Source organism: Mandrillus leucophaeus, unplaced genomic scaffold (assembly GCF_000951045.1).
Source record: "Mandrillus leucophaeus isolate KB7577 unplaced genomic scaffold, Mleu.le_1.0 Scaffold417, whole genome shotgun sequence".
In the NCBI taxonomy this organism is placed as follows: Eukaryota; Metazoa; Chordata; class Mammalia; order Primates; family Cercopithecidae; genus Mandrillus; species Mandrillus leucophaeus.
The window spans coordinates 625,774-636,714 of NW_012104443.1; the positions used below are offsets into that span (position 1 = coordinate 625,774).

Below are 10,941 nucleotides of genomic sequence, written 5' to 3' on the forward strand. Positions count from 1 at the left end.
GAGAGAATAGTCAGGGAAAGGAAACTTCTTTGGGGGGGGATGCTAATTTATGAAAAAAATGGTCATATGGATCCTTACATCACAGACCTGAAGAGACAATGAAACATTCTTAATATGACTATAGAAAATCATTAGGCCTTCATGAAATTGAGCTATATAGTATTGTGTTGTATTTTAGTGAAGAGATTTCTGTATGGGTTTAAACTACTGCACAGTTCAAGACTGTAACATCGTTTAATCTAACTTGACATAAGAATGTAACCAAAAAAATCTGGAAAAATGTTTAACTATTTTAAAGTCCAGCACTGAGCAGCCACCCAGCCAATATGATGACTGAAACTCTCTTCAGATGAAACCACTGCCTCCGCCCAGCTGTCTGGTACAGTCAGCTCCTTTTTTAAAGCATGTTTTGGGGTCCTAAATTATCTGTGTAGTTGTCTCAGTAGAAGGGAATACTGACAAGAAAAACAGACAGGGATGTTTGAATATGTTGCTTCTTACTTTTATTAGAACATGAACTCCTAGAGCTGGGATTGTATCTTGGATTTTTGGTTCCGCTGGTAGCACACTGTGCTCAATAAAAATTAATCCATCAATCAACAGGACAGAAAATCACATCCTGCCAGAAGCAATACCTCCTGTTTGTCCCATATAAAGCCAATTAGAGTGTTAGGATGTTGTAATGGAGACAGAAACTAAGGAAAGCAGCAAAAAATAAAAAATAAAAAAATAAAAAAAATCCCCCAAAACATCAAATAGAAAATGTAACTGGAAAAAAACAGGTAACGATGGGACGCCACTACCCAATTCCATTTTCCCCTTGACACTCTCTTTCAGCTTATCCTCAGTGTAATAAAAGTTTGACTGCAGAGTGGCATCTTGGACTGCCCACATTTCCTCGTCAGGGTTGGGCAGGGGAAGCCGTCCACCTTCCTAACAGCTCACCCGGAGGGCACCCACTGAGGTGCTCCCAGCAGTCTTGCCATCTACCTGACCTCCCCACCAGGGCACCAGCTCTTGAGTTCTCCTTGCTCAGCTTGGCTTGGTTAGAAAACAAGAAGGACAGTTCATCTGGGAAGGGATAAATAGGCAGCTGGCAGGAGAGAGCAAGCTAGCTACTACCCATAAGAGAGGGTGGGGGTGGGAAGGAAAGTGAGACAGGCAAATTGGGAATTCTTTGTGTCATGAACCCTCTTGAGAATTGATTAAAAGCTACCAAGGCTTTCTCTAGAACGCAAACATACGTATATGTGCACACAATTTTGCATTCATTTCGTGAACCCCCACCTCACTTTCACACAAACACACCTCTTGTTCTAAAAACATAAACTCTAGAAGCTATAAGTTTCCAAATCTTACTAACCAAGAAATTCTGAAAAAATTTTTAATCATGGCAACTTTTTAATATTAAGGATTCTCCAATTGTAGTCTTATATATTTCAAATATAATCAGTTTCAAAAGCAATTCCTAAAACACTAAAAATGGTCAAAATGGACACTTATGGTAAAAAATACTTATCAATGTTTCTTCTTATGTTGCAAAGCATACTGTATTTCAAGTTTCTACATATGCATTTACATAAAACTATTATTATTTTTTAAGACGGAGTTTTGCTCTTGTTGCCCAGGCTGGAGTGCTATGGCGTGATCTCGGCTCACCACAACCTCCGCCTCCAGGGTTCAAGTGATTCTCCTGCCTCAGCCTCCCAAGTAGCTGGAATTACAGGCACCTGCCACCACACCTGGCTAATTTTTGTATTTTTAGTAGAGATGGAGTTTCACCATGTTGGCCGAGCTGGACTTGAACTCCTGACTTCAGGTGGTCCACCCACTTCGGCCTCCCAAAGTGCTGGTATTACAGGCATGAGCCACCGCGCCCGGCCTATTAGTTTTGTTTAAAAGAAAAAAGACTTCCAAATCTTGGACGGTGGTTGGGTGGTGGGGGTGTCAAATCATCTGGTATTTGACTATTCAGGGCTCTTTTGGGGCAATAAAAAGCCCAAAAGTAAACAAAACAGTTTTGTCCATCTACCAGGCTCATACACTCTGTGTCCTGAAAGGAGGGGGAACATCTCTAAGTTCAACTAAAAATATGCTAACTGCAGGCTGAGCGCGGTTGCCCGCGCCTGTAATCCTAGCCCTTTGGGAGGCTGAGGAGGGCAGATTGCTTGAGCTGCAGAGTTCGATACCGGCCTGGACAACACAGCAAGACCCATCTCTAAAAAAAAAAAAAAGAAAGAAAAAAATGCTAACTGCAAATTGCACATTCTGCAAATGGTTCAGCATAGGAACAGGAGGCTGTTTCTGATCTCTTCTTGAAGGTAAGTCCAGGGCCTTTGGCTTATCTTCTTTTCGAAGACCGTACAGGAAGAGGTTTTCAAACAAGGATGGCGCAAGAAGGCAGCGGCGCTTGGACCACCTGCAGGCAAAGACATAGGGGAAACCCCACCTGGCCTCACAGCATGTGGGAGAGCAGAAGGGCAGAGATAACCGCTGGCAGAGGGAACATGTGGGAGGAAGTAAGGGGAAATCAATAAAACAGAGATACAAAAAATAATGTGCTTTCCATGCCATGAAGGAAAGTCATGATGAAGGCCCAAGTTAACTCCCCAAATGCTTTCAGGGATCACAGAAATGACACTGTCAAATACAACATTAGTTTTCTGAAGCCTACAGGCTGAATTTTATTTATTTAAAGTTAACTCCCATTTAAAAAGATAGCATATTCTACATCAAAGGGAAAAAAACTTTTCCTAATGTATCCATTTCTCTTCTGAAGCACACGAGCTGTCGCTATATAATGCTTTGTGGCGTTTTCTCAGCTGTGCTTGCTTTTCTCTGTATCAGGAAATGCACAGTAAACAGGCTCAAGCCTGGGTCTGCTGCTTCTCAATGCCAAACTGGCAATCGCTTGACTGTGTGTGTTTTTAAACGCATTGTTGTTAGTTTTTTTTTTTTTTTTTTGAGTTCATTACAACTTCTTAAGAATTTCACCAACAGCCTATACAGTACAAGTTCAAAAAAGTAAACATGTTAAGGTAAACAGATAACTCTTCAGAAGCCCAGACACATTTTCTTGCCATATTTATGTTGAAATTCTCCATCTACAATGAGCAGTCGTGAAGATGGTCTTCTTCAGGGCAACATGGTCGCAGGACTGGGGCAATCCAGGGGACTGAGAGGGAGCATGAGGACGGGAGAGGGGGCTACCTCTTGCTATTTCACATTAGAGACAAACTGTAACACAGTCCATGGGCCTGCAATCGTCCCCTTTTATCATCTGGCATAACGCTTGATGTAGTCATCCACTTTATTCCGGAAGTCCTCCTTGTCCCGCAAATGATGTTCTGCAGCTTCAATATTCAGTGGATCATCAAAATTCAAAAGATCAGTAAACGAAGAGTTTAATCCCCAAATGACATCCTTTAATGTTCTTGTGGGAGCCCAGCCACTGCCATCCATTGAATGTTCTCTCAGTAAACTCAGACATATTTCCCCTGTCTCTGTGATGTTGGGGTGCCAGATCTTGGTCAGGTATTTCACTTTGGGAGGCACCATGTTGTACGCATCGGGAACTTCAGTTTCAAACTGAAATTTTCCACCCTGGTAGTAACCCTCATCTGGGGTTACTGTTAGCTGAAAACAATGAAGCTTATTTGGATCAGGAAAATGCACTTTACATGTACAAGGTAAATTAGCTTCAAGTTCTGCAATCTCTTTAACAAGCAATTTGTCTGTCACAGAAACCCTCCGAGTCGTGTCGGACGCTGTGGCTGCTGTCCGGGACCCTTTGAGACCATCGTCACCCTTCAGTTTGCTTGCTAGCATTAGCATTACTGCTGCCTTTACCCTGGCATCCCCGAGACAGGCGAGGCAGGTCCGGTGCCCAACACCATGCCCCGCCCGGGCGGCTGCTGTGAGACGTGGCCCTCACAGCCGCTGCACTGTTAGTTTTAACTAAGATTTATATATGTTCCATGAATGATGTTTCAAAGCGGGAGAGAAAAAGAGGATTAGGCATCGCTATGAAATCAGTTCTTGGTAAATTGTGTAAAAGTGAAAACCATAAGCTGTCAAGAGAATTGGACTGGGGTGGCTTTTGGGGAATGATTCAGGTTTCTGTGGTGACTATTTTGTTCTCCTTGGAAGTTCAGTTGGTGGTTTCCTGGGTCTGATAAAAATTTCACCGCCTGGTGAAGATAAGCACTAGCTGTCTACCAGCTTTCTGGATTTGGTTTCCTGGCTGTGAGAAGAAACTAAAATTACTGGCTTTCTGAATTGCTGGCCTTCTGGTTGTTCTCCAAATATACTTCGCTCATTTCTGAGTCTGAGTGCTAGTTAGCTTGAACTGGTTAGTTCTTTTCTGAGTGTAGAGAAGTCAATTTTAGTGTAAACACAGTGGATAAGACCATGGACTCGGCAGTGGGATGGCCTGGATTAACTCCCTGGTCTGCCATTTACTGGCCCATGTCTCAGTTTCCCCATCTGAAAATGGGGATAATATGATTATCTACCCGACAGGGGTGTTAGGAGCAAATAAGTAATAGGTAAAAGTTATTTAGAATAGTACCTGGTACATAGTGAATTCTTTATTTTAGAGTGTTTGCAATGATGATTGTTGTAGTTGTTATTTTTCTGGTGACCTCATTACAGTTTTTTTCTCTGGGGAGCTGATCTTGTTCTGATATGGCTCAGATGGAGCTGACCTCACCTGCTTCTGTTCTGTGGGTGGACACATAGCCCAGACCTGGCCAATCAATGAATTCTCTCCTCCCAGCTACAGTGATTGCCTCAGGGATAGGAACATGATATAAATTGGTCCAATCAGGGGATCACAGGAGTGTGTTTAGAACTATTGAGAAAGAGAGCTTATCTTTTGTGTTGGGGTGGTTAGGAAGTAGGATGTAAGCCAGAAGATGCGAGGGGCTACTGTGTGCAGTCAGGCTGAGACTGAAACCAGTGTAGAGGAAGGCAGAGCCAGGTGATGAAGGGAGAAAGAGGAATCAACTGAAATTGTGGGACCCCATGGCTCTAGCCATGCCCGAAGCCCTAGGACCACTCTTTCTGCACAAGTCCCTTTGTGTTGAGTTTCTCTCCTTGGCTGTCACTAACTCAGGCTCCCCTATGACACAGTCTATCTCCTCGACCCATTCATATGCACCCCGTCCTTCGAGGCACCGCACAAAGCTCACCCCTTCTGGAAATGATGCTTCCTTTTCTAAGTTCCCACAGTACCTACCCTCTGGGCCATCAATCTAGTACTTATTATTCACTTTAGAAAGTATGCCTTTGCCAATGCAGCTATGGCATCTCTTCGGTGCTACAGGATCGACTCTGTGTTTTACTGTTTGGTGATCTCCATAGCCACCTGCACATCTGGCATTTTACAGCAAGCTTGCCAGTATTTATTATTTTAATTCCTTCTATCCACGTATATCCATCAGAAGGGGATTAAATACCTCGGTACACAAATAAATGTAAGCATAGGAGTACATGAAGTCAACTGAAGATGGGCAAACAAAGTTATATTGTTCATGTAGGTGGCTTTCAAGGGGAGAGCCCAGCTCCTTGTCACATGTGAGAAGCAGCAGTAGGTTGTGGACTTGTTTATATTTCTCCCATCAGGTTGTAGGTTAAATAAGAGCAAGGACTAGCTCTATTTTTTGAAAACTGTCCTTAGTGCTTGGCTCAGTACGTGGCACATTGTATATGCTCAATAAACACTGGCTGAGTGAATGCTGCATGTTGCAGTACAGGGGGCTTCCATTAATAACTAACCCTTACCAACAGGTAAAGGAAATGAACTAAGAAAAGAATTGCCAGTTCTGTGAAGCCAACACCTTCTTTCCATTATTCTGAGCTCTTTCTACTATCACCTCATTTCTCCAAATTACAATAAATTAAGGCATTCCCAAGGATGACAGATGAAGTGTAATGACAATAGTATGTTTGGAATTTCCAGGTCTGTAAGAAAATTGGTATGAATTCCAGATCCAACAAGGAAAGGCTTCTGATCTTCAGAATGAGTGAGCGAAGGAATATGAAAGTTGAATTACAGGTTTATAAAAAGGTATTGTATTAAAATGTTCCTTATATACACAAAAAATTCTGGGTTTGGATCAGTCTTTCTTGGTATCATTATACAGCATCAGTTCTATAGAAGCTTTAGGTACTATAAACTGAAGAAAATACATGCCACTTTTCCTTTAAACTAGTTGATTTTCTCCCATAGAAAGTATGACTATATTAGTTATTCCTTTTCCCAACACAGTATTTTTAATTCATCCTTTATTATTAACATGTCAAAATTATCATCCTAAAAGCTCATTTTATTAGGTCAATAGTCCTGAAAATATTGTTGCTCCTTCACCATAAAATGCAAGCTAAATCAGACAGCCAAGGCCTTCAATAATTTGACCCCAATCTACCTTTTCATAGCTGAACTTTTCCCCTATCCCCCATACAGGCCTCTAATCCATTTACCTTTGTCTATTTACTGTCTCTCTCACTTGATTCATACCTTTGTTCTTCTGAATCTTTCTGCCTATTCAAACGTGTGTTTCAAGTAACATTCTTTAATCACTCCAACTAGAGGTAGGCTGTAGCGTGTGTGGCCTGCAGCACTAGTTCCTCGTGTTGTCTTAGCATTTTGTGTGAATGTGTTCTATGTCTTTTACTATAAACTTTTTAAAGGCAGGGATCACTCTTTAGATTTACCGATACTATTCTTTCTTTCTTTTCTTTTGAGACGGGGTCTCACTCTGTTGCCCAGGCTGGAGTGCAGTGGTACAATCATGGCTCACTGCAGCCTCAACCTCCCTGAGCTCAGGTGATCCTCCCAACTCAGCCTCCTGAGTAGCTGGGACTACAGGTGTGTGCCACCATGCCCAGTTAATTTTTCTGTATTTTTGGTAGAGACGGGTTTTCAACATGTGGCCCAGGCTGGTCTCAAACTCCTGGGCTGAAGCACTCCACCTGCCTCGGCTTCCCAAAGTGCTTGGATTATAGGTGTGAGTCACTGTGCCTGGCTCCTCTTTGCATTTTTCTTTACATATAAATTATTTCTACAATTATTATGGCAATAAGTCTGGTATTACATAGCTAAGGATTTTCACTGTTCATGTCTGGGGAGGTTTTGCCTTTTCTCAGGCAGTAATGCCAAGTGCAATGAAGTTTTCAAATTTATAAATATCCTTCATGATTAAAGTTAATCAAAATTGCTTTCCAAATTTTCTGTTTCACAAAGCTCTTAATCAGCTGAGAGCTTTGCAAATCAATAAGCAAAAGACAAAATACCTAACAGAAAATTGGGAATGGGATCTTTATAACTTAATTGCTACTAAAGTATGACAAGATGCCAATCTTTACTTAAAATTAAAGGTGAGAAAATAAAAAATGAGATTCCATCTTTCCACTTTGAGACTGATGAAAATTTTTAAAATTTAAAATTGCCAGTTAACAGTGTGGGGAAAGGTGTAGGGAACTAGGAACCTACATACACTGTCGGTAGGAGTACAAATTTGGTATAATGACTTTGGAGGGCTATTTAGCAATATACCTGAAAATTTAAAATTCACCTAATCTGACCAGGTGTGGTGGCGCATGTCTGTAATCCCAGCATTTTGAGAGGTCAAGGTGGGCAGATCACCTGAGGTCAGGAGTTCAAGACCATCCTGGCCAACATGGTGAAAACCCGTCTCTACTAAAAAACACAAAAATTAGGTAGGCCCGGTGACAGACGCCTGTAATCTCAGCTACTCAGAAGGCTGAGGCAGGGAGAACTGCTTGAACCCAGGAGGTGGAGCTGCAGTGAGCTGAGCTTGCACCACTGCACTCCAGCCTGGGCAACAGAGTGAGACTCTATCTCAAAATAAACATAAATAAAAAGTAATTTAATAAAATAAAATAAAATAAAATTTACCTAATCTTAGATTGAAGAAGTCTACTTTTGGGAATATATATATATGTGTGTGTGTGTGTGTGTGTGTATATAATTATTTAAATGCATACATATATGTATATGTAAAAAGATGTCCATTGTGGTAGTATATATAATAGCAAAAGACCACCTAATGCTCTTCAGTAGGGGATTAACCCGAGGTTAAGCAGCAGCTGTGGTGGGACCAGGATTTGAATCCAGGCAAGCTAACTTCACATTTACAAATGTAACGCTTTACTGCTGTCAACTGAACTAGGGCCATTGTCTTAGAAGGTTAAAATGCTCTATTAAACGCTGTTCTGGGTTTTGGCCAGAAGGAAGAGTAGTTAGAAATATGTCATAAACATTACTAAAGTCATGAAACCAGTCAGAAACAGAGACACGATTAGAATTCCCATGTTCTTGAGTCTCAATCTAGAAAGCACCCTGCTATTTCTCATCTCAGTTTTGAGTTGACACATTTAACTTAGTTGCATGTCTGTAAAAAAAAAAAGTTCTAAAGAATCTTTCAAGGTGTTCTGCTAGCTGCTCTGTTTTGAAGTATATCTGATGCATGATTTATATATTAGATTAATTAAAAACACGTCCATTACTTCGGGGCCTTTGGTGGATTTTTAAAGGAAGCATATGACATATTCGACCCAGCAGTGAAGATTCTCCACAGGTCTCCCGCGGGCGTGGGCGGGTGGGAACCGGCGGAGTGTCCGGCCTCCATCTTTGGCACCGAGAAAGACAAAGTCAGCTGTTCATTTTACTTCAAAGTTGGAGCATGTCGTCATGGAGACAGGTGCTCTCGGTTGCACAGTAAACCGACGTTTAGCCAGACCATTGCCCTCTTGAACATTTCCCGTAACCCTCAAAACTCTTCCCAGTCGGCCGACGGCTTGCGCTGTGCCGTGAGCGGTGTTGAGATGCAGCAACACTGTGATGAATGCTTTGAGGAGATTTGTACAGAAATGGAGGAGAAGTATGGGGAAGCTGAGGAGACGAACGTCTGTGACAAGCTGGGAGGGAGACCACGTGGTGGGGAACGTGCACGGCAAGTTTGGCCGTGAGGCAGATGCGGAAAAGGCTGTGACTGACTTGAACAACCGTTGGTTTAACGGACAGCCGAGCCACGCCGAGCCCTCCCCTGAGACGGACTTCAGAGAGGCCTGCCGCCGTCAGGATGAGACCGGAGAATGCTCCCGGGGCGGCTCCTGCGGCTTCGTGTATTTGAAGCCCATTTCCGGAGAGCCGCGGCGGGAGCTGTACGGGCGGCGTCGCAAGAAGCGTAGATCAAGATGCCGATCCCGGGAGCGTCGTTCTGGGTCTAGAGACCGTGGTCGTGGCGGTGGCGGTGGCCCAGGCCGCGGCGGCGGGAGCGTGACAGGAGGCGGTCGAGAGGTCGTGAAGGATCTGGGCGATTCTGAGCCATCCCATTTTTACCTTATGTCTGCTAGAAAGTGTTGCTAGAAAGTGTAGCAGTTCATAAGGGGATTTTTTAAACAACCACCACCACCACCACCACCACCACCACAACCACAACACCACAAAGATCGGTTTCTGAATAAAATTTGTAGTGATAACAGTAAAACAACAACAACAACAACAAAAGATTCTCCATAAATAGTGGAGGGTGCCTCACTAATCCCGGCACTTTGGGCGGCTGAGGCGGGTGGATCACGAGGTCAGGAGATCGAGACCATCCTGGCTAACACGATGAAACCCCGTCTCTACTAAAAATAGAAAAAAATAGCCAGGCGTGGTGGCGGGCGCCTGTAGTCCCAGCTACTCAAGAGGCCGAGGCGGGAGAATCGCTTGAACCTGGGAGGCGGAGGTTGCAGTAGGCCGAGATCGCACCACTGCACTCCAGCCTGGGAGACAAAGAGAGACTCCGTCTCAAAAAAAAAAAAAAAAAAAAAAAAACTCCATAAATAGGGATGGCTCACCTTTTGATGCCAGATCAAAAAGATGCTCTGAGTGGTGGGAGGGTGGGAGGAGAGTGAGGGATGAGAAATTGCTTAGTACATACAAGGTACACTATTTGGGTGATGGCTATGCTAACAGCCCAGCCCTCACCACTATGCAGTATGTCCATGTAACAAAACTGTCCTTATACCCACTAAATCTAGAATTTAAAAAAAAGCTCTGAGGAGATAAGTAGACTTGACCTCTCTAACTCAAGATGCAGAAACAGAGCTACCACAGTCTTGCTTCCATTCCTTATGGCTCAAAACTTCAAACTTCTTTTGCAAAGTTGCTTTTGCAAGCAACTGATTCTTCTCCTGCCAGGCTTGAGTTATTAAACTTCCATTACATTTAGACAAAATGCAGTTCTCAAAATAGGATGCAAACACAAGCGCCAATGTGCCTAGTAAACCGAAGGAAGAAAGAATGATTGAAAGTACAAAGATCTTTCAAAATCAACACTGGGTACAACAGATTCATGATTCCTTTTAGAAGTTAGCTCTGGAAGGGGCACTAGATGGATAGAACACAAAAAGGTTCATTTCTGTCTCCCTGACTCTGTTTTATAATTGAGTTTTAGGACTTGCCAAAAATATTCTAGGGTTTGGAAGAGAAAAAGGTAAAAAGGTTGCAAGAGTGCAAGATTTCAAGAGTCATCTTTGAAAGCTAGGCTAATATATCAACCTGGATTAGTCTGCCAAAAAAACGAAAATATAAAAACATTATAAATTAGTCACATGTCCATGACTGTAATCTGTTTGCCTGATGCCAGATGTACTTATGATAGGAAAAACAGGTGGCTTAAAAATAGCTTAAAAATAGCTAGAAAATGTTAAGTACTTATATAACACATTTTTTTGTTTTAGGTATCAAATGGGTTGTTATCTTATTAGGGTTTCCAGTAAAAGAAGTGCCTATGATTTAACTTGGACCAATGGTAAGTTTTCCCATTTTAATATTTCAGTGTTCATTTATGGAACTATAATACCATGTAGTACAAATCCGTTATTAAATCAATGCATTCATTATCTGAAATAAAAGTTTTATTCAAT

General features: G+C 42.4%; 1 protein-coding gene and 1 pseudogene across 4 annotated transcripts; one reads left to right on the top strand and one right to left on the bottom strand.

Annotated features, from left to right (window-relative positions):
- Window positions 1-2,966: 2,966 nt before the first annotated feature.
- LOC105548608 (NEDD8-conjugating enzyme UBE2F-like) lies at window positions 2,967-3,896 on the bottom strand. Of its 3 annotated transcripts, none has more exons than XM_011992696.1 (2): window positions 3,853-3,896; window positions 2,967-3,718 (listed from the first exon to the last, which is right to left on the bottom strand). In XM_011992696.1, the coding sequence occupies exons 1-2, from the start codon at window positions 3,894-3,896 to the stop codon at window positions 3,277-3,279; spliced, it is 486 nt and encodes a 161-aa protein (XP_011848086.1). In that variant the 3' UTR covers window positions 2,967-3,276. The 3 variants fall into 3 exon arrangements, with proteins under 3 accessions (XP_011848086.1, XP_011848087.1, XP_011848085.1); XM_011992697.1 differs by lacking the exon at window positions 3,853-3,896 and having other exon boundaries at window positions 2,967-3,615; window positions 3,712-3,834; XM_011992695.1 differs by having other exon boundaries at window positions 2,967-3,868.
- Window positions 3,897-5,303: 1,407 nt separating this feature from the next.
- LOC105548618 lies at window positions 5,304-9,358 on the top strand (annotated as a pseudogene). Its single transcript, XR_001007416.1, has 3 exons — window positions 5,304-5,351; window positions 5,963-6,070; window positions 8,560-9,358. The product of XR_001007416.1 is annotated as a splicing factor U2AF 35 kDa subunit-like (transcript).
- Window positions 9,359-10,941: the final 1,583 nt, after the last annotated feature.

Excerpts from the sequence above, each read along its gene's own strand:
- LOC105548608 (XM_011992695.1), bottom strand. The coding sequence starts at position 3,834 with ATGCTAATGCTAGCAAGCAAACTGAAGGGTGACGATGGTCTCAAAGGG.